The sequence below is a fragment of the Alosa sapidissima genome, chromosome 8, assembly GCF_018492685.1.
Source record: "Alosa sapidissima isolate fAloSap1 chromosome 8, fAloSap1.pri, whole genome shotgun sequence".
Lineage (NCBI taxonomy): Eukaryota > Metazoa > Chordata > Actinopteri > Clupeiformes > Clupeidae > Alosa > Alosa sapidissima.
In genome coordinates this window covers 2,347,572-2,372,105 of record NC_055964.1, presented here as the reverse complement: position 1 = coordinate 2,372,105, position 24,534 = coordinate 2,347,572, and the positions used below count along the sequence as shown (strand labels likewise).

Sequence of the window (24,534 nt, the reverse complement as noted above, 5' to 3'; positions counted from 1 at the left end):
TTTGTATCCAAATCGTTTAGATAGAAATTATGTTGCCCAATCTCAATGGTAAAGTGTCGCTCAGAAACATTGCCCAAAGAGTTGCCCCGTGTGCCCCTTTAGGTAGAAAAAATGTCAATAATAAACTCAAATGTCAAGAATAAATTGAAAACAGTTCTATAAAGCACCCCTGTTAAAGATAATATACATGTTAACGTGTGTGTGTGCGTGACTGATACTTAGTTCCAAATATACAACTCTGGAACCACACTGCACATTTTTCTCTAAAGCACAGCTCAGCTAGCACAATGCTAACTGACAGAGCAATAAGCCCTTGGAGCCCCAATTCAAACAACGGGGAAAGTACACAATCAGTCAGTGAGCAAAGTGTCTCATGCATTAACTAAAGACCCCTTCAATGTTTGTAATCATCCAGAGCCTAAGTTGGGAGTGCGCAGCATGGGACTACAAAAATTATTACATTGCAAATAGATTTTGCCTCATTAACAATACTTTGCACTTTGCCTGTACTTTAAATTAGGGTGCCTAATTTTTTTTGGTCAAATACAGTCAGAAACGCCAAGAAAAAAAGCATGGAATTTTGAAAAGGAAAATGAGTAGGAACACTGCTATTACATTTTGTTTCTAATATTTTCTAGGACCTAGGATATAACTTTTTTTCTCCAAAGAATGTTGCCGTGATAGTTAATATAAAGGTACAAATCATATTTACTATATGGCAGCTGGCTCTTAGCCAGCACATATACTGTATTTCCGGTGGAGTGTCAGCTGGGTTGTAAGAGCATCTTGTGTTATATTCTGCTCCTTTTGTGTATCTATGCTAGCCTAAAAATCTAGATGCACCCATAGCGGCAGCAAATGTAATTTGCTGGCAGAGTAGTCTAGCAACTGTCCGTTGGCTTGTGAGCTGGAAAAATTAAACTATCTCCACTGGTGGGAAAACGCATGGGACTCATGAGTTGTAGCGCTATCCTATTGCGTGTAGAGGGAATTTGAAAGACAACCGTTTATCCCGCCCCTCGGACTGAGCACTGCGAATGGTGAGTCCCCAGACCCTACATCTTGATGTGGGTCTGGCTCGTCAGGCTATCTCTATGCTGCATTACTTCTCTAAAAGAAAGGTAACATTAAAACAATATCCACTACAACACATCTGATGCTCCACTGGAAATATATGTGCTGGCTGAGAGCCTTCTGTGGCATATAGTCAGTTAGAAAATATTGACCGTGGTCGTAATAGGCCATGCCCACAAATGACGACACCATGGCCAGGCCATGAAACATAATTTTGATATGGTTCAATAAGCAAACAGCAAAACCTTGATTAAAATTCAAAAAGAAAAAACAAAAACAAAATGTCTTTGTTTAATGTTATGCAAACAGAACATACAGAGGTACCACAAAAAACAGTAAATCCTGGTTTTCCTGGACTAGGCCCCATTCAAAAGAAACTGGATCAGGAGTCTTAGTACATGGTCATCTAATCCAATTACATCATTACCAATAATGTTTTCATAGAGCTGCATTCTCTTTGTACCCCAGCACAAGTTCTTCCTTGGATTGTCCACATCAGCTTCATCTGTCAAGGCTAAGGTATTCAGTTGATAACAGAAAAAGGACAAGTACTTTCCATCTGTAATTACTGCCTGAGACACAAATGGCCTATCCAGGTCTTCATGGCTCCAGAAACCTTATGGAAGACAAGAAAAATTAACTAACATGCAGCAGTTAAGACTGTATTGAGATCAAACATACAATAGGCAGCTCATTTATTATTCAGGTACTGTAGCAAATGATGACCGACTTACATTTACCTGTAGTCTACTAATGTCATAATAACTACTGCGTTAGAGCAGGGGTTCCCAAACTTTTCAGCCCACGACCTCCAAAATAAACTGCCAGGGTCCACGTCAATTCAACCAGGGCCCACGCACTTAGGTCTCAAAAAAATCCGGATCATCCAGACCAAATGTGACGATTTTGCTATTCCTATTTATGTACCATCACGCATAACATAGGTACACCTGGTAATGTTCAGATTTTTTAAAAACCTAAGTGTGTGGGATCTGGTTGAATTGACGTGGAATGACCCGCCAGTGATTTGTGAACCCCCACTATTCCCAAAGGTGGTGGAAGTATGTTGCGTGCAACAGCACACACACACCTAGAGGCAAAGAAATTTGAAAGGCTTATTTTAAATGAAACTACTATTTTTATGTTTTGTTACAATTTTGGTTAAAATAAAATATGCCATATACCTTTTATTTTCTGTAAAACGGTCCAGAGTAATTAATCCCATGCTAATACAACTCTCTGTAAAAAATCTATGTAGATATTCAGTCATATCCTGTTTAAACATAGTTTTCCGTGTTTTTTTTTTAGCATGGCTAGAGCTGGGACGATTAGTCGACGTAATAGATTACATAAATTCGTCAACGTGAATAATCTGCGTCAACTATTCGCAACGTAGATTTATTAATGCACCCGTGATCTAGCCTACATCCCGATTTAAACCAAAGACAGAGCGCACTTTGAGAGATGTGTCTAAGGTGGTAGCTAAACATATTTGTTGCACATGCTACAAAAAAATCATTCTGTGCCATGGATGATTAAGGCCCAATTCACACCAAAGATTCGCAATGAGACAAAACCCTTGCAGAAAGGAGTTGCAATGGTGTGAATTAGATGTTGCACGTCGTCTAGTCACAGTTGCAAGGTTTTAGAATGTTGCTGGTTTATAGAATGTTCTTTGGTGTGAATTGGGCCTTAATCATAGGTTAATCATTAGGCTACCAACGCAACACCGGTGCGATACAGTTTTGCCTATGACTATACATGCGTGAGAATGAGACGTGTGTAGGGTAGCCTATGTGAGAGGAGAATGTGCTTTGATTCCAATTTGGTCGTAATAGTCTACACGATTAAAAAGCATGCCCACATGTGTGTACATAGTAGGCTATCCAAATAATCCTGCAACAGCTTGCGAATTATTCTCCTGTGCCCAGCAAGTGTTTTGCCTAAAGCGAGATCTGTTGTAGGGACTGGTGCATTCACAAATGTATTATGACCGCCGCTAGCAAAGCTAGCGAAGCGGTCATATAGGGATTGGGTTTTTTTTTCCCCAGTCATCTACTCCCTGAATTTTTGGTCAACAATACCCGGGACACCGAACCACTGGGGCACATGAAATTTGGTGGGTATGTAGCCCCACTAGACTTTTACGGAAAAATTTTGTTTGGTCCCCGGGGGCCACTCCCCCACCGCACTGGGCCCCCCAAAACCCAAAATGCAGTTTTTCCTAAATAACTACCTGAACCGTGGCACTGAGGATGAAGAAATTTTTATGGTATGTTGGTCTCAAGGGCCCACATCAACCTAGCCCATAATCACTCATTTGTGATTTGCACCCCCTCGGTAAAAAATGAAAATGCAATATCATTCTGCTTTAATCGCCCCTATCTTCAGTTAAGATGTTCAGAACTGCACCAAATTTTATGTGTATGATTGACCTGGCATTCTCTGGGGGTATGCCAAGTTTCGTAGAATTTCATCCATGGGGGGGGGGGGGGGGTCTAAAAAAATGTAGGTTATGTGTACATTTAGTGACTGTACACTCATTGGCCTGTAGATGGCGGTGCACACATATACACATGCACTCACACACAGGTACGCACATACTATTGGTATTAGAACGGCAGATACATAATTACAAATTCAGTAGGATTAAAAGAAAGCCAAATATTCATCATCATCATCATCATGGCTACATTTCCAGTATTGGCGATAAGTAGTCGTTTGTTCGTTGTTGGAAGTTAAAAGTGGGTTGGAAAAACAATGGGCCCTTCCTACAAGGACTGTAGTTTACCGCAGAGAACGTCTAATAAGGATAGGACGATGTTCACGTGAAATGTAATTCCCATTTCTTCTTGAAGCCGAAATAAATCTGAGAATGTTTATCGGACATGCTTGGTTTTTACTGCAGGTACATTAATCTTATAATATCAATAAGGACCTAGGTACAATAATGTTACCGTTAGCGTTGGTTGAGTGATGGAGGCGAATTTGATTGCATTTCTAGAAAACTATAAATGCGGTTATACCAAGCAAATTGATAGCAGCACTGTAATTGTATCTTTCGACTGTCATTTGTTGCAAGTGCTACAAAAATCATTCTGTGCAATGGAAGATTTACCAACGTTACACCGGTCTGATACAGTTTTGCCTATACATGCGTGAGACAGACGCCTGTTTATTTGTTTTAAGTGCGTGCAGGGTGTGAGAGGGGAATCGATGTGCTTTGATTCCAGCTTGGTAGTTGTAGTCTGTGAGATTAAAAAGCACGTGTGTGTTAAGTATCCAAACAATGACACCTTCATTTCATTATGGCTGCTTTAGCCACACACCTTAAGCTACTGTGTAGTGGGTCCCATTTAGAAGTGGCTACTTCATTCGCGCTTTTCTTTGACTCATGGAGCTGCGTGAATTTTATTACAACTTTTCGCACGATATGGCAGTTTAAGTCCGCTTGATACTGTAAGGCGTAAGCCATTGGTTTCCAAAAGAGATTTTATTTGTGTCGCCAGCATAGCCTATTGACAATTTATGTTGTAAATAGGCCTACCTTATAGGCCTACCTGTAGCTTAGGGAAGCTAACAGCTTTCTATTAGGATCTAATTTGTTAGTTACAGTTTTGTCATAACTCCCTGATGCATTTTTGCATTTAGAATAACCAGAGCGTGGATATCTCAATCGGAAAATTAAACAATATCGGGCGCCTATGGACTAGGCTGGGTGAACCCAGCCTGATCTGCCCACTATTTATTTTTTGATTTCTTAAAAGATTGAGCTTGGTCTGGTGAAAGCCAGACAAGCCATGGACCTCAGTTACACAATGCAAGGGAACATGAATCAGCCTATATTTGCACGAACAACAACGGACAACAGCTCTTCAACTTTGGCCCGTTAAAATGTGTATGCACAGTCTAGCGACGCATTTCATCAAGGCCCATTTGGACATGTCAGTTATTTGCACCACTGGTTAGATGTAAGACAGCATTTCGTTTCAGACTACTGTTACTTAATTTGTGCATTGACAATAAAGTATCACATGAACTAAAGATGACTAAAATCGTATGCAGAAGAAGAAACATTCACAAAAAATCCATCTATCCAAAAATGACCTTTGTTTTTGATAGCTGTTGAAAACGGCATGGAACTGACAGATGTTTTTGTTTATTAATAAATAAATAAATAAATAAATAAATAAATAAATAAACAAAAATATTATGCTGATACCTTTTGCTTTTCCCAAATACAATGTAGCCTACAGGTGAAAGTGACCTTTCATCAATCCAGTTGCAATGGATGAACTGTGATGAACTGCCCTACTTGTGATTGTTTAGAGATTTTAAAGGTTTTATAACAATGCTACAACTTCTTTGGCTATTCTACAATCTATTCACCTTTTCAGCGCCAGTAGGCACTGAATCCGCACACACACACACACACAGGCATGCCAAACAAGCATACACAAAAGTTTCAAGAGTGGGGGATGGAGTAAAAGATGGAGACAAATTGATTAGTGTGATTTATTTTCGTGGAAAGGATGTACAGGACTGAGTGGCGGTCATATTTTGTACCGCTATGCGGTACATCTAGTTTTTTATATGTGTATTGTCTCCAAAGACAAAGATATGGCCTAAATCATTACTTTTACTGATGGGTTATGATTCACCATTTTTTTGTAAAAAAGGTTGGTTATTCATGTTATTTTATTCTGGATATTAAATCAAATTTAAAAAAAAATCTACATTAACAATTAATTGTTCTTATTTGCTTAATACTCCAATGTGACAACTTGCCCTATAAGTGGGCAAGTTATCATATGTACAGGCACAGCTCACTAAGTTAATGGTCAGTAATATTACAATGAAATCATTTGAAAATCGAATCAAATTAGAACACATCTCACAGATTGATGTCTTTCATTTGGTATTATTATTTTTCATTCACGTTACTTTTTAGTCATTGTGAGACAAAATAAAAATCTTAAGTCTGGCAAGATGCTTATTTCCTCTAAATATTTTCTCTTTACACTGAACACAAATGATTAGAAGTATCACATTTTAATAACAAACAGTCATGCATTAATTTCTCCATAATTTATATTGTATATTGTATAAAAATACACATTTTGCAGAGTTAGGTTTGACTTGCCTTGATACATTGCCTGAGCTCCTGTCCAGGCAAAGAGGCTGGCAATGGCATTTGCCCGCAAGGTAACTTCTACCTGGTCTTCGGATGTTTGTTTGCTCTTCTGTGCTCTGTGCAAATGAACTGGTACTGTATGAAACTGTGTGTGTCCGTAACAGCATGGGTCATCGACCTTTGAACCTATGACACAGAAAACACTATTAGAATACTCAGAGCAGGAAAGGACTAGTACTGAAGACCATTTATGCACCCAATACTGTTCTTTTTTGGTTAGGTGAACATACCTAAATAAATATTGTTCTCATACTGCCTCCTAAACAATGGTAGTCGGTCAGGCAGTAGATTCATGACTGGGACTTCGACAGGAACTTCACTCCTCAATGGGACAAACTGGTGAACAAATAAAAGATTAATTGTTTTTTAATTGAGACAAATAAAATAGCCCATCAAGCCGGTTTATCTTGAGTGTAACATAAAACAATGATCGTAGAAAATAACATTAATGAGTCCCTCTGTGTGGTAACGTTAGTTCCTGAGTTCCTGAGTACTCATTTATGGCAGCAAAGCAAAGTGAATTCTGAGAGTTATTGGCTTTCATCCACGAGCCAAAAATACATTTTCCGCTTTTTCTCGGTCAAGAAGGCACTGACTTAAAAATATATTTCACATTTCTACTACATAAATGTCCCAATGTGAATACACATTTATCTTTCCAGCGGTGAAATGCTCCTTTAAGTATAGGACAGTGGAAAGTAGAATTTGGGACAGAGGTGAAAAAAAGTAAATTTAGTGACCCATCTATACAGTGCAATACTGAGGCTTTTCATGTATTAAAACTAGCAGCCTTTACATAAGCTCAGACAACAACTGAAAAGAGAGCCTTATGACTTCCGAATACTTCATAATTGTGCTGTGTTACAATCATGGTCTCTTGCCTTTTCAATAAAAACAAATGTTAGGCAAATTCATAATTCAAGAATGTTAAGGACCCTTAACTGATTACACAAAATCTACTGGATTAGAGTAATGATGAAAATTTACCTCTGGAAGTTGATGAGGTATCCTCAACTGGCACAGTGGCTGGTCATCAATCTGAAATCGGATGGGCTCTGATCTACCTCGGCGATGTCCCATTGGGATAATCCTCTTCCCTCTTAACCAGTAGAAATTTACTTGTGGGTCAGAATCTTTGGATAAAAAAAAAAAAAAAAAACATGCAAGGTTTCAGTTAAATCTCAACACACTCAGTTAAATTTCCACACAGCGAAGCACCTAGCAAATTTCACTTCAGGGGCATGTACATCGACACAGAAATGCATTTTTCATTCATTTATCCAACAAATGAAAACAAATTATTATCTGAGTTTGCCTGTTCATTAAGAAGTAACAACATATTGTGATGGATAAATGAACAATCTAATAACCTTTGAGAACCTATGTTGTATGTCTTGAATTTCCCCTGGGGATCAATAAAGTATCTATCTATCTATCTATCTATCTATCTATCTATGTCGTCATAAGGTTTTAATTAAAAAGTTATATATTGAGATGGTTAGGGGGTTGTTAATGCAACTAAATGGGAACATTCTACCACAGAAGTTCCCATAATCTGAATGTTGGGACAACGTTCGGTAAACCAAACCAAGTATTCATAGACTAACATTTCCGGGGGGAAAAAAACTTTCCAGAAATAGGATTCTCCTGCAAATAACCTACGGCATTTTCAGTTCCCTTCAGACCAAATGAAAAGAAAAAGAAAAACAGCCAACTGCTTTGGACTGGAGTAGGGGTTGTCCAATTATCCACGTCGATATTCAGCATTTTTTTGGTTATCGGTATCCCAATTTGCTGGTATCGGTTGCCATCCGAGCAGGGGGGGGAAAGAACAAAGTGACAACACCAAACAAACTATACAACAGTATTTGTGTAATTTGTGCAATTTTAACAAAGACTATTACAAACTGTAGAACAAGTGCAAAAGAAAGTGCAAAACAACAAAATGTGCAAATGTGATCAGTCACTACTTATGGCAGAGCTAATAACTAGCATTGTTACAAGCCATCCTCTTTGGCTTTAAAAAGATAATTTCAAGGGCCCTTTGGTAATTGCACTGTTTTACTATTGGACCATTAATGCTTATCTTCATGCAGGCTGTCAGACTGTTGACCTGCAGCCTGTTCCGCAAGTCTGTCCTGATCAATACACCGAGTGAATGAAGTTTAGATCATTTTATAGTTTTGTAGCCCTGGCAGCAAATGTAATTAGATTTCTAGGTTAATAGTTTTGTGTAATATGGATGGAATTTGAGCGCGGACCGCTTTTTAATTTAGAGGCCGGAGTGGCCGCTCTGTTCCGCTCCCATACCGCTCACACCACGAGTCTGAGGCATGCCCAACTGTCTTCCTAATAAAAACCAAGACCGTTAAATTTCAGGCCCTAGGCCCGTCTATTGTCAGTCGTCAACACTGTGCTGAGAGCAGGTGGCTGTTTACTCGGCCGCTTCTCCGGTCAAATTCGCATCAGGTCAATTTAGCTCCCCGTTCCCAAAGAACTAAGGGCCCGTCCACACGGAGACGCTTTTTAGGTTAAACGCAGAGGTTTTGCTTTGTCTTGGCCGAGCGTCCAAACGAATCCTGTAAACGCACTGCCCGAAACCGCACTTTTCTGAAACCTGGTCCCAGAGTGGAGAAATCTGAAACCGTAGCCCGTTTGAATTCGTTTAGACAGCAAAACCGCACATCCTGCTTGCGTATCGATGATGTCATCGCCACACCTCAGCTGCCCTGGACTTGCACTTATAGTATTGCCTAACAATACTAGTTTTCATACATGACATTACCTACGATTACACTCCGTAAGATAAATATCACAACTGGTGCTGCGCAGCGCCGATAGCTTATGACTTGGTGGACTGAACACAGTTTTTTCCTGGTGTTTTTTAATGCATTCTAGCTACTGTCAGTGACGCGAGAGAACTTAAGTTATTAGGAAAGTGCGGTGTAAGTTTAGGCTACATTAATTTGTGCGTAGTGCCAGTGTCATTCATTTATTTTACATGTCTTACAACATATATACATGCATTCACAGTCGAGTGAAATCAGATATAAGCATACAAAGACGCTTAGAACTCACGTTAAGCCGATGGTAGCACACTGAATGCAAATGCGCGATTTGATTTGATGCAGGCAAACGTATTGACTGTTACTAACGAAGGTTTTATAGCAATATTATAAATGTGGTGACAGAATAGCCTAGAACTTGGGTAAGCCTTGCGTTTAGTAGCCTAATTGCGGTGATAGCCAAAACTAATGTAAATCACGGACTATACTACAACCAAAGAAAGTAAAGGTGATTAGTAGGCCTACCTGCGTTAGCCAAATAAAGGACGGGACTGCATCCTTCACAAACCGTAAAATAAAGTTTATTAGTTTTACAGTTGACAGTTCACCAACAGTCCACACAAACAATTCTGGTTTCCTTGCACTAGCCATTTTGTCATAGCCTATTCTGTCTGTTTGTAAAGCACAAACTTTGGTCAATTTCTGTAAAGAAACAGTGCCACCTATAGGCCTGGGGTACTCAAGTAACGTGTTGAGTCGTGTTTAGATGGATCCGTTTGGACGCAAATATTCTTGATGCGGTTTCAGGGAAGATGGAGGAAAAAAAGATCGGTTTCGTACATGTGGACTAGCCCTAAGAGCAATGACAATATATTTCACTCAGAACATTTATTTTAAAAGACTGCAACACTGATAGTGCAACAACAAACAAGCTTGGCAACGTTAACTAAAGGGATCAGTCGGGATTAATTGCCAAAAGAACGAAAATGACAAATCACGCAGTAGGCTAAACATTTTAAACTTGCGCCAAAAGGATGAACCCAGCATCTGTGCGTCGCTTCATAAATTGAAGCAACAACTTGATCATTGGACAACCCTACCACTAATCCTTTCCATAGGCCTGCAACGTTTATGACATAAAAAGTTTAATATGAACGCATTTCATCACACCTGACAATTAAACGGAGCTGTGGCTGTTCGCGATTTGACTGATTCTTGAGAACGAGGAGCGAGATTTTTGCACCGCTCAACTCTGCTCACTAGCTCTGATTCGGAGGCATATCACATATGTAAAGATTATAAAATCTGATTATTTTTCGATTCATAACACGTTTCTTCTTATTTTTTAATGCGTTCTGCGGAGAAGGGAGATTGGCGTTGGTCACGGTTTGGAATGAAAGGGAGAAAACAGGACAAAGTAACACGTTTATTTGGGGGGAGGGGGAGGGTTTGACGACATAGTTAAGGCGGCAGGCTTGTTTTGCCAAGGCGGCCGCCTTGACTGCAAAGTGCTGCGGGAAACCCTGGAAGTTATCACTAATTGGTTTGAATTTACTAAGACACTTCGCAAGAACACTTTTCCTACTGATTTTAAGCTTTTGCTGGAGTTTACATATCCCGCGCCATTATCTCGTTGACACCGTCTGTACTATCGGAAGGCTTTCAGTGAAGGCTTACCGTAGCCAGGAAGCGCGACGTACAACTACTTTCTAAACGGAAAAGTACGAAAACTATGCTCATACAGTTTAAATTAATATATTATCGTTTACGGTGAAATTGGAGCTGGCCAGACCATTTTCACAAGGTGCTGTGTCTAGTTTATTGCGAAGGAGGATGGCGAAATCAACAGTGGAGATTGTAGGCTACGTGTAAGGTTATGGCTGGGTGAGCTAACGTTAATTTGCAGGCTGTGTAGAGAACATCAAGTTATTATTAAATATTTTTAGACATTAGGTTGGTTCTTAATGCATACCTGTCAACACTCCCGTTTTTCCCGGGTTTCTCCCGTATTTCAAGGTAATCTCCCAGCACCCTCCCGTTTTGTTATTTCTCCCGGAAAACTCCCGTAATTTGCATGGCCATCAAACTTCATTTTAAAATCATTGATGCATTGAGGTTGCCAGATTGTGTATGAAATACACCCTACACATACACGATCACTTACTTTCAATTTCAACCGTTTTGTCATAGGCTAAAATATGGCAACTCAAAACCCATAAGGAAGCGGGTGCCAACTGCGCAGCCTGAGTCTCGTCGTAAGCAAGCGGGTTAGATGAATGGCCTACTCCAGAGCTGTTGTGAAATTGTTGGGAATTTAATTGATTAACACATCACATAAACTGTTATTGAGTGTTGTTGATACACTGAACTTGTTCCCTCGGAACCAAATCTGACAGCAAGCTTGGAGTTTTGGAAGTAGGCTGCAGGCAGGCAGCTGGTGGATACTGGCGTAAGGTAATGGTAAGGTAAAAGCAACGACCGAAATTAAGTTAAAATTAAGTTAAAACACGTGTATGAAACGTATTAAATATGCAAACACAGATCCGGTGATCCGGTATAACACTGACACCCCCCCCCCCCCCGAAAAAAAATATCCCGTTTTTGGAAAGCTAAATGTTGACAGGTATGTCTTAATGCAATTGTAAAGCTATAACAATATGTTTTATATTATGTGGAGTGTGTATTCATGTTGCAGCTATAAGCTGCAATGGCTACTATCACAATGGTTTAAACTCTCCGTCTATGACTTCTGAACAGTGTGTATACAGTATGGTTGTCCAAATAAAAAGGTATGTTTGGCGAAAGTAACGAGTAAATCTATTGACTGTGGCTGCTTTTGGTTCAGATATAGAATGGTCCAAGGGCGCAGGAAGGTGGGTGCTGAGGGTGCTGCAGCACCCTCTGCTAGCAGAAGATTTTTTTTAATCAATACATTTGCAGTTCGTCATTAGGCTATACCAGTGTTTCTCAAACTTTTACAGACCAAGGACCACTTAACCATTAGAAAAAACCTCACGGACCACCTAGCTAATAGACAAAATAGGCCTACTCACTGAACCACCTTGCTTATTGTCTTTGCACCTTGCTTATTGTGTCAGAGGATTCATATGATTTAAATTGGCATAGCTTACATAGGCAGTGTTGCAGAACTGTTTGGATTTACATACAAGTTGGTTCAATATTGCAAACAACTCATCTATATTATTTTTTACAACGTCTGCTCGCGGACCACTTGGGATAGCTTGCGGACCACCAGTGGTCCCCGGACCACACTTTGAGAAACACTGGGCTATACAATTGTTATAGACTCGCTGAGGAGACACGTTGCAAGCAGTCTAGTTAACTGTAGTTTCCAGACGCAGAAAAGATTACAGAAAATAATATACAATTTTTTTTCTCCTGGCAGTAGACAGTCAATTCAGTGACAATTTCATCTTAATAAGGCTTAATTAGCCTATGTTTAAAATGTAAATGCTATCTAAAGGTACTCTAACTATGCATATGACCATCCAGAGGCTGTTGATCGGTCAAAAATGATGATCAAGATGATTTTATTGTTATTGTTGTCATTATTACCACAAACACAAATTGACAACAAAAGCATGGGTTATATCTTGCCTGTTTATTAGGCCATGCACAGCCCCGTTAGCCTGGCTAGCGCCACCACTTCTCAATGAGACGTGGTCTGGGAACCAAACGTTCATTTTCCCGTATTTGAAAAAAATGCCCAGATCCGTTTATTGGGTGCCACGGATGTCTATCAAATGCGTCTGTGCATAGCTCATCATCGTCTTGCTTTCCCACCTGTTCTGTGATTGGTTCCCTATCTCAGGCGAAAATTTGCTCCATGGTCTCCAGGCTGCCTTAGCAGCGTGAATCAAATCGCGCGCAAGGCAGCATGGGAACACCCAGGCTACAGCCCCGTCAGAACTCTGTGTTATGGCAAAGGCCAGCAGTTTCCATACAGTAAGCCATCACCCATCACCAACTAGTTCGCACTTTGGATATATTGTTGGATTGTGAAAAGCCCAAATTTCAAATTCCAATCAACAACATATGAGGTAGAATGCATGAATGTCTTTGGCAAACCCACAACCTCACATGCGTACTACGGCTCAGTTTCGTCAATCCTGAATCTGTTAGTGTCATTTCAGGGCAATGTGGCCGATCTAGACAAAATCCGACTGGCCGAATTTCGTGTTGGTGAGACCTTGCCTATCGAGTTCCACAGCAGCTTAGTTGGAAATATGACACTGAAATCATTTCACTATTGAGTCGCTCAAATGGAAACGGCTAGGACACTTTTGCTATGGAGACAGCATTAAGTTAGCCTACTCAGAAATTGTTTGCCAGGTCCTTGCAGCCTAATTACCATACATTTTCAAGCCAAACATCCCTGGTGTGGTCATGACAATTAGAAAATGAATTTACCTTTGACTACACTGAAATAGGGTTGATGATGTAAACTCAAGTGCGCTTCTGGGTCTGGTGTGTGCACGCAGTTTTCATTGAGTGGCAAGTGCCACGCATACTTGTTGAACAGTGGAATGTGGCTACAGGGCATTATAAAACTTCTCATACACGCCGCTGAAATGGCGAATTTAGCTGTCTAAATTAAAAACATATCATGCTGGGAGAGAAATTGTCGGACATCAATTATTTTTTTATTCAGCACCCCTGGTATATGTTCCCGCGCGCCTGGAATGGTTGGACTCAGCTCTTACATAATCAGGACTCAGATAAATAAATAAATGCAGTGTTTTTAAGTGTGTCCATGAGAGGACCAGGCGAGGGTGATACATGCTACGTCACCAATTTTGATGAAACTTGGCCAGTTTGAAGGGTCCACCTAAAAACTCAAAAACCCAAAATAAAATTAAATGTGAAACGCAGGGGGAGTAAGGACCGCCTCCTCGTTTTAGGCTAAAAAAAAACTAAAAAAAAAAAAGTCCCAAAATTATATTTAAACACAGCAAAGTAACAATCCATGCCATCAAAGGTCCATCCAAGGTTAGTTTAAAACTGGAGTTACAAGGCGTGAGGTGTGGTGGGTGTCAGTCCAGGACTGCACGTTTCCACTGTCACACGCCATTTGGCGAATACCCAAAAAAAATTTGGCACATGAAAGGGCCATCTGTGGACTATATCAAAAGAAAAATGCTTGGTCTTTTTTATTATTTTTGTCACTAATCGCCTAAATAGTGTGATTCAGCCAGTGATTTTAAATTCATATCTACTTCAATGATTTGGTTGAAAGATAATGTTTTTGTCATTTATGGTGGACAAATTGAGGTACATTATCAGTCATGTCTACTGATCAGTTCCAAGTTAGATTTAACGTATTGAGTGCAACATTTTCCTTAAGGTAGCTCATCATCGCGTGTCATACACCAGCATACCCGTAGGTCCAATTTTTGCAAATGTGATATCTCCACCATATCTCAGGGCTAGAAGCAGTCACTTGGACTCAAAGAATACAATTTTGGTAACCAAAAGCCTAGTCATGTGTTAAGTGAAACTGACAGCGTTTTTTATTTTTATTTTATTACAAATATGAAGACTCACAGTAAAATGCTTTTCTGTGTAGGAGATGACAGCCATCTTGACAGCAGCAATTCAAGCATCATGAGTGTGTTTACAGTAGGGTCATTCCGTGTCAAATCACCTAGTGGCTGGCAGGTTACCCTCTCCCAAAAAATCAGAAAAGAAAAAAAAAAAAAAAAAAAAAAAAATCACAGGTGTTTGTAGACCAAACCTATGCATAAATCTTAAATAGTATATCTGTATCACCAATGGTTCCAAAACTACAGCCCTTTGAAGTTTCAAGTCATTTTAAGCATCGTGGTGAACAACCCTTTTTGTTCAACTTCCAACATTATTGGCTCTTTTGGTATTTCACACACATTAGTCAAACTATACTATGTATGTGAATAGAAGTACATTTTCCTGTTGAATTAAACAATTCAATCAAATCAGATGTATCTTGTGTAATTCCCCCTCTGCAAAGCTCTGAAAATGGCTATACATTCATTATGTGAAAAAACATCACCACCTTTGAGAGCTTCTCATTCAAAAAGTATGTATGTGACACAAATTCATCAGATTTTTTCCCCACTCATGTATGGATTATAAGGTTATGTCCATGCATTAACTTTGGTTGTTAACATTATCATATTGTCAGAGCATTTTTATTAAATTGGGCTTGATTTTCAAAAAGCCCGTTTTCATCTTCTCGTTTCACCACATGGACAGTTAAAGGAGAATTCCGGTGTGATATTGACCTAAAGTGTATTGAAACATGATACCGAGTGTGAACGTATGTCTCATAGCCCATCTCGGCTTGTCCCCTGCACTCCAAAATCTGGCGCTAGTTAGCCGATGCAATAGTGGTGCTTCGGCATCGGGCTAGCCATGCAAATAAATCACTGTTTTACACCCATTTACGAGGCTCAATGTATCTCCACACTTCATTGGTAGACTTCCGAGGGCCCTGACATTTAAAACGAGACATTGAGAACTTTGAAAAAGCACTGGTAGTTTACTTACAAGACTATTTATACAGACAGTATCTTCACGAAGTTTAGCGTTTGCAGCCATCTTGAATTTAGTCACGATAAGTCGAGCAACGAGTAAGAATTAACAGCTATGATAAGGGATCAGATTCCAAAAATAATTCAGTGGAAATGCATGGATTCCAGTTGCTGCTACTGGAAGAAACTGGAATCCATGCATTTCCACTGAATTATTTTCGGCTAACTAGCGCCAGATTTTGGAGTGCAGGGGACAAGCCGAGATGGGCTATGAGACATACGTTCACACTCGGTATCATGTTTCAATACACTTTAGGTCAATATCACACCGGAATTCTCCTTTAACAGGATTTTTTTTTATTTTACCATACATCATTCTGTATGTGAGGATCATCTGCCCAAAATGTGGGCTTGTTGCTGAGTTTCTTCATTGAGATAAGATTTTTTACAAATATTGTCTATAAATCCACTGAATTTGTACTTTATCTGCAGTACCACTTTGCACCACATGTGGTGCTCTTTTAATACAATGGAAGAGTAAGAGAGTCACTTGTTTGCTGCACATATCCAATCTAAACACACAGTTTATGGTTCAAAGTTGAATTTCTCCAAATAATTATTGCAACATGAACAACATACTACTCATACATAAATCTTATCTAGAGAAAATAAACTGATCCAAGTAAATTATACACACATAAGACTGACTGGTCATCATACATGCAGCAAGAGGATTTAGCATAATTACCATCTTTGTAATGAATTTTCTACACCAGCTTCAACCTATCAGTGCCTATGTGAGCACTTTAATAATTACTAGCCAGCTGGTTAGGCAAAGTATATATATATCCATCGTCATATGCTTGGGATGCAGTCCTCTGTGATACATAGATAAAGAGCATCAAGATGGATATCAGTGCTTTGTCTCCATGTGATCTAGGAAAGAAGTTGGAAAATGAATGTAATAAATGAACATATTTAAGTAAAAAGGGGTTTCTAAAATTCAGTGCAGTCAGATGCAGAAAAATCAATACTAACGATTTATCATCTTTTTACAAATGCCTCTTGGATCCACGAATCCTCAAACCTTGTTATGAATACTTGTGATGGAAATACACATGGTCATCTTGTGAAATACCTTGATGAACTGAATTTTAGAAACCCATTGTTTCTTGAATATGTTCCTATATGACATTCATTTTCCAACTTCTATGATAAAATTAAAAAAAAAAAATCCTGTTAACTGTCCATGTGGTGAAATGAGAAGATGAAAACAGGCTTTTTGAAAATCAAGCCCAATTTAAAAAAAAAAAATGCTCTGAAAATAGGAAAATGATAATGGGACCTTATCACTTACATTACAAGGACCTTATAATACATATATGAGTAGGAAAAAAATCTGATGAATGTGTCGCATACTTTTTGAATGAGAAGCCCTAAAAGGTGATTGTCTTTTTACATTATGAATTTATAGCCATTTTCAGAGCTTTGCAGAGGAGAAAGTACACAAGATACGTCTGATCCGATTGGAAAAATGTACTTCTATTCACATAGTTTCACTAATGTGTGTGAAATACCAAAAGAGCCAATAATGTTGGAAGTTGAACAAAAAGGATTGTTCACCACAATGCTTAAAATAACTGGAAGTTTGAAAGGCCTGTAGTTTTGCAACGATTAGTTATACAGTATACTATTTAAGATCTATGCATGGATTTGGTCAACACACACCTGTGATTTTTTTTCAGATTTTTTCGGAGAGGTTCACAATTGAGGGCCAAATTGTGCTGAAATTGGGTGATTTCACATGGAATGACCCAGTAGGCCGTCAGAGGTAGCTTAATAGTTATACTACTACAAATTTGTATAGCGCTTTTCATGGAGAGAGCTAATGTAACAGATGCCATCAGACGCGGCTCGTTCACTTGGGCAGGAGGGGCAGTAACCTGGCAATAGCCAGATGAATTTCGCTCCGCCTAGCTCCACTCATCCATCTGGAACCGATCCATTGAAGTGTTGCTTCAGAAGGCTGGGCCTAATCAAAAAATGCTTGCATATGATTGAATAAGCCACTTGTCCGTCATCTATTGACGTGCTACTTCAACCACTCACATCAAAGCCAACCCGTGACGCTAATAACAGACTCACAGTCGCTTCTACGCTATGTCACATCTATGAAACTCCCGCCCTGCGTCCTGATTGGCTAAACCATAAAGTTGGTTGGAGAAATCACTCTCAATGGAAGAGGTCCAAGATGGATGTGAGTGAAGCTAGGCGGAGCTAAGCGGAACGACATTCATCTGGCTAGGGTCAGGTTAGAGGGGCAGAGCCCTACTAAAGATTCATCCACTAGAAAAGTAGATCCACAAAATATTTTTTTTAAATAAAATGTTGTTTGTTTATTATTGTAATCAGTGGCAAAGTACTCAATCATGTTACATTTTTGTATGATTTGCAAAGAAATTTCGCAAGATCGCAAAGATCTCGTTGATCATATCCGTAGTTGTTGTAGGCCTACTGTAACGTTACATTTCATTTCTGGTACTGAAGAAATTGAACAGCGCCTGCTGTTTGTCTATGTAAATCTGTCGACCGATAATGGAACTGCAGCTAGAGCGCGGTTAGTAGAAGGTCGGGTGGGCAGATCATGCCACTGCCCACCCTATACGACGTCAGAACTTACTGCCTACTGTAGGTAGTAGCCTATGCCTACTGTATTAGTCTGCACGAAGTTTGTGAGGTCAGGCAGACAGTTGAAAACTTATTCGAAAGACTCGAGTTTGTAGTTAACTTAGCTATCAAAGACCTAGGACCTGATCAGCCCGACATTAACATCGTATAAACAAAGGACAAGAGTCGGTCATTTAATCGGACATTTTCACGTTCGTGGTAGGCCATATGTCTGATAAGAAGCTCTGGTTGTCCTGAACGCAATAAAATGTTCTGTTTTCCATGCCTGCTTTTCCGATCTTCTGGGGGACAAGGGGGTGTTTGGAGTAGGCTAGTGTAGGTGTGTGTGACATGAAAACATTTTCAGAGAAGGCAAAAAACATGAGGCTAGCATCTGAGTTGTGCAAATTAGCCATGCTGGGGAAAGCTAATATTGCAGCACAACTCGATGAGGGCTACACTGTCAGTGCGAAATCGTGTACGAGTTTGTTCACCTGAGAGTGACACAGATAAAGTAAGGCTGATTGCACAGACATTTGATGGGGCTAGTGTCATAGGAGGAGCATCTGGTGGAGTGCGTAAGAAAGTGCAAGACGTGTAGCCTACCCTAATTGCTATGCACATCAATTGAACCTGGTGATGGAAAAGGCTGCGTCAGCAGCATCCTCAGTGCGTGTCTTCTCGGATTTTTATAGTTTCTCCGCTTTTTTCACAAGATCTCCGAAAAGATTTAAAAGCTTATTTTGGAGTGTTTCGAAATAATTGAAACATCTGGAGATTTTAATACAGTCTCAGTTAGAGAGGCTAAAGGGTTTTCCCGAATGCTCTTAGATCCCGAGTTTTTATTCCTTAGACCTGTTCTAAGACGATGCCCCGTGTAGATGTGCTCTATGCACAGCTGCAGAAAAGAGCAATCGATGCAGTGGAGGCACACAGGGTTACAGACAAGTTTGTGGCCAACATGAGAACGATAGGCCTACGTGATGTCCCGTGCCTTTGTGCAAAACATACAGGTGTCCAGGATAAGCGCAGGACCGCTTGTAACTTTGCGCAAATTGCCTATGAAGTGTGTGACAATCATAGTTACCGCCACCGACAGATTTTCATTCACTGGCCATTTGTCTGCCGCCATCCTATTTGATAGTTCAAGCTTCCTCAAATTTTCCAAATCATTCCCCAAGGAGCTCTTGAAAAAAAACTGCCCTTTTACGTGTATGTGTCACTTAATATTAATTTCTATACAAACCACGGTGGACACGCAAGCACTCATTCATACACACATGATATTTACCTTTTTAATGAATAGCCTACTTTTAATTTACTCTTTAAAGTTGAGCTGGCTCTTGAACACAATAATTTCGTTACTTATAATTTCTTTTATGAGTAGGCTAGGCCTACATGACAATAAACAACTTGACTGAGAGCTGAGTGGTGTAAGGCGGCGTGAAGCCTACACTTGGAGCTCTAGTGGAATTTTGATTTCGCAACGAATTCTCGGTTATTTGTTTCCCTCTTTAGTTTTCCCCCAAAGTAGTTCTCCACTGATCTGAGCTAATGAGCTGATTACCGGTACCTACATTGTAGCTTTTATTTGTCTGGAATCTCAACATTTTAAACTTCACTTCCTATGAATAAAATAACATTAAGTAGGCTAACATAGCTTAATAATGCATGAACAAAACGGTATTTTGACCGCAAGTGGTAACATTATGGAATTCCATTACCCAGATTTCGCTCATAGCCTAGCCATAGAAAGAAAGAGTCGTAAAAATGAACAAAATCTCCGTGGACCGCCCTTGTGCGTCCAGCTGCCGGTGACCTGGAACTATGCCCTTTTTTTTCTAAACTTGATCAACAGACTCTGCCCCGCCTATTTGTCAACCCAGGAGCCGCTACTGGATGCCATGAATGAATAATGTAATGTAACCTTACCAAAAGCGGAGGATCGTAGGTTTGGATTCTGCTTGGCCAGGATACTCGCCATACCACAGGTCAAATTCTTCAGAAAAGGAGCCATTGTGTGCTGTAGCTGTTTGTGAAGAATACCCTGTCCTTTCCTGACTTGACAGTTTTCTTGTAGAAGTGAACTGCAGACAAGGTTGCGAATCTCTGCTAACGAGGCATCTTCATTCTGAGGCAACGTGGTCTGGCTACCTGCAGATCCTTCTGTCTCATTAATTGACTCGGAGTACTTTTGAGGAAGCCCAGTAATATACGCAGTCTTAGTGAAATGTTGATACCATTTATCTGCATTCAGGGCGAACGTCTGCGGATACACCACATATTTCATCCGCTGGGATTTTGTAAGTGATGACAGTTTATCCTTCACGCTGCAGTCACGGAGGTGGTCAAAGAATTCCGCCACACGGCGCCGTTTTGCAGATCGACTTTTAGCCGTAAATGACGGAAGAACAGCGGGATACCTTGCCACGCTTTCGCAAATATTTGGGGTACCTACACGGACTGGTACCCCAGCACTACTGAACCGCCGAGCAAACAACCTTACCATGGCAGCCATGACTGGATGTTACCAGCAACTTCCGCTTCTAGCTTCAGCTCTAGTTCCGTTATTCTAGCGAAATTAGCGATTGTTCAGCGAAAATAAGACTTCCGGTTGAGCAGAATTTGCTAAATAAAAGTCGCGTAATACACAACGTGTTCTAGACCTGTTTTTTAGCAGATTCGGTCTTTGTAGGTACGCAAACCCGTGTATAATTGCTCAAGTTCGATTGACTTGTCAGATGAAAAGGAGAATTTTGAACCTGTCGCTATTCTGAGTGTCTGCACGTAATTCTTCATAACGTACTGATTCACTAGGTGCAACACCCAAACGGGTCCGTGCAGACACTAATTACATACAGAATATCGGTCCATTTGATTTGCTTTATATCCATTTAATATGCTTTACTGTTTACAGGACACAAGACCAGAAATCAAATGCCTAACAATAAAAAATAAGCGAAACAAATGTGGTAAATGTTTTGTTTAAATATTATTTTATTGTTCTTCATTTCATTTGCAATAAATATTTAATAGGTTTAAGAATGTGTAATTCTATTGCATGAGTAGTTTCATTGTTTCCTTATCAGCAATCAGTTGTTTGTTTAGGCCTATTTAGGCTACACATAAATACTGAAGAATTAATGATACAATGCCGCAATTTAGAATGCACATTTATTAATAAAGCTATTAAAACAGTGAACAGCTGGAAGACACATGCATTATATTCAAAATCTGAGGGTCAAGTCACAGTAACGTCGTACAGCACTGAAATGTAGAGTAGTTTAAAAACAGAAGAGACAGTACAAAACATGCACATGTATTAATTAAGCTGATGTTTTAAAACCATGTTAGTGGTATAAAATCAATACTTTTGTTAATCCACACAACTTCAGTAATAACGAATTTGTGGTCATCTTATGCAGATGCTTGGTCAATGATGATGACCACACTCAAAAGTCAAAGTCAAAGTCAAAGTCAGCTTTATTGTCAATTTCTTCACATGTTCCAGACATACAAAGAGATCGAAATTACGTTTCTCACTATCCCACGGTGAAGACAAGACATATTTTACCAATTTAAGTCCACAGACAAACATAACATTCAAGTAAACAAAAAAGTAAGTAAATAAGAGGGCACATAATAATGAAAAAAAAATAAGAGCAGCAAAATTTGGTTGAAATTGTGCATAGACAGTCAATAAAATACTAGTGCAAAGTCAGGCCAATAAAAGGCTTGGGTAGTTCTGTTTGACCTAAGTAAGAAAGAAAGTGACATAGTGGTGCAAGTTATGTAAGAGCAGCAGAAGTGTTGTGTTTTCAGGACAACAACAACAAGTTGTAAAGTGTACAAGTGTGCAAGTGTGCAAGTGGAGTAGTGCACGCGGCCATTGTGGGTCCAATGTCCAGGATGTTATGTAGCTGAGGGTGGAGGGGGGAGAGGAGGGAGAGAGTTCAGCATCCTTACAGCTTGGTGTATGAAGCTGTTGGTGAGTCTGGTAGTGCGGGAGCGCAGGCTTCTGTACCTCTTCCCAGAGGGCAGTAGATCGAACAGATTGTGAGCGGGGTGACTTGCATCACTCACAATTTTGGTCGCCTTGCGGGTGAGGTGGGTGGTGTAAATGTCCTTCAGGGAGGGGAGTGAAGCACCAATAATCCTTCCAGCTGTGTTCACTATGCGCTGCAGGGCTTTCCTGTTGTATTCAGTGCAGCTTCCGCCCCACACAGCGGCACTGCAGATCAGGCACTGGAGTCGTAGCTCTCATCCTGCGGTGCATCCTTCAGGAACAGTGAACAGCTGGAAGACACATGCATTATATTCAAAATCTGAGGGTCAAGTCACAGTAACGTCGTACAGCACTGAAAGTACAAAACGGTTAACAGTAGTTAAATATAGCAAAAGACACTACGCCTAAAATAACACTAAGGCAGTTTACCAGGTAATTCAGTAAATGGTACATAAAGTTGCCTACAGTACATTATAATTTCCAAAAAAATACATAATAATTAGCCAATTAGTGACCCAATTGGCCAAATACTTTTCTACCAACACAAGGCAATGCCATGGGGAGTTGAACCCCACCCTGGTAAAACCAGAAGTGCCACCACCAGCATTTTTTGCCTTTTTGTAGGGAAAAGCAAAACCTGCATTACACACAATATGATACAATTAAGCCTAGTGTTAAGCTAATTAATGACATACATATAATGCAGGGAAAACGAAACCAATTAGCCTTCAAATGTAGACATTAATCAGTAAACTGAATTGTTTGTGTTTAAGCTGACATTATATGATAAGAAGCTACATGGACATAACATGCAAATGTGTGTGTGGTACCCTTTGGTAGCTTTAAAGTCAGGTTTCTACCAACATAGCCTAGTACATTATTCCGAGAGCTGAAGGACCTTACAGTGCATACAACTGGCACTAAACAAATACAATGTACTTCAGAAATTATGTCTAAATAAACTACATAGTCCATTCCTTGTCTCACCAGCTGGGAGGACCAGAGAAGCTTCATGTCTAACCTGCTAACACAGGGAATAGGCAGTTATACACTTTCAGGCAATAATAATAATACAAATATGTGACCTGAGAGTGCTAGGCTACCACTCATGACACTCTGTACAACTTGTGGCAAGTGTCTGCATCACATAGGCCTAATTCACACTGAACCAGAGTATTGAAGAGTATTCAGATAGAAAAAGAGTATTCATATTAAGGTAGGTAATAGTATAGTATAGTATACATCGCCAGGTACGTTGCATATTTCCTTAAGTCTGTAGAATATTTAAGCCTATGCTTATGCAGGTTTAATTTAACAGGCAGACATGGATGTCTTCTATGTTCACATTAACGCTCTGGGATTTGTTTCCCTGTGACATATTGATTTAAGATCATAGGTGAAATGATACCGTTGTTATCATGACGTTTATCACGTTATGATCTCTATTTACATCGTCTGCCTTTATACCCAGATCTCGATGGCAAAGAATGGTCCAATAATGTCCATGTGTTTGTGTCTGACATCAAAACGCAAAAGAGCTGCTGCACTACAGGAATTCAGCAATCTTTTTCACACCACACATAGCCTGACAATTACAAAACACTTGTAACCATGTATGACTTGCCCTTCCTCCAACTGTTCCTACACCTGTTATCTTCCTATCCTGACTGTCTGGTCTTATGCCTTTTTTTCCCTTATGGTTTCTTCTCTCTGCCCAGTTAATGCTTAGGGATGGCGGAGCACATCTACACCCAGAAGGTGGTAAACAATGCCAAGTTGGACAGATTTGGGGCAAAGTTTCCTTTTTCGACTAAGCCTTATATGCGCTTGCTTCTCATTTAACCCAGTGTTTCTCAAACTTTTTCAGACCAAGGACCACTTAACCAATAAAAAGAAACCTCACGGACCACCTAGCTAAAACAGTAGACCTACTTCAACAGTATATTACACAGTAGGCCTACTCACTGAGCCACCTTGCTTATTGTATTTGCACCTTGCTTATTGTGCCAGAGGATTCATATGATTTAAACTGCATGGCGTAGCTTACATAGGCAGTGTTGCAGAACTGTTTGGATTTACATACAAGTTGGTTCAATATTGCAAAAAACTAATCTATATTATATTTGACCACGTTTTCTCATGGACCACTTGGGATAGATTGCGGACCACCAGTGCTCCCCGGACCACACTTTGAGAAACACTGATTTAACCCACACGTTCTTGTCTGTGGTGACGGTGGAGACTGATAAGACCTTTTTAAATTTTGTGGAATACTCG

General features: G+C 39.9%; 1 protein-coding gene across 1 annotated transcript; it reads right to left on the bottom strand.

Annotated features, from left to right (window-relative positions):
- Positions 1-1,324: 1,324 nt before the first annotated feature.
- On the bottom strand, positions 1,325-20,801 carry mrps30 (mitochondrial ribosomal protein S30). Its single transcript, XM_042101422.1, has 5 exons — positions 20,184-20,801; positions 7,256-7,401; positions 6,499-6,604; positions 6,218-6,394; positions 1,325-1,690 (listed from the first exon to the last, which is right to left on the bottom strand). The coding sequence occupies exons 1-5, from the start codon at positions 20,767-20,769 to the stop codon at positions 1,431-1,433; spliced, it is 1,275 nt and encodes a 424-aa protein (XP_041957356.1). The 5' UTR covers positions 20,770-20,801; the 3' UTR covers positions 1,325-1,430.
- Between the last annotated feature and the right edge of the window lie 3,733 nt (positions 20,802-24,534).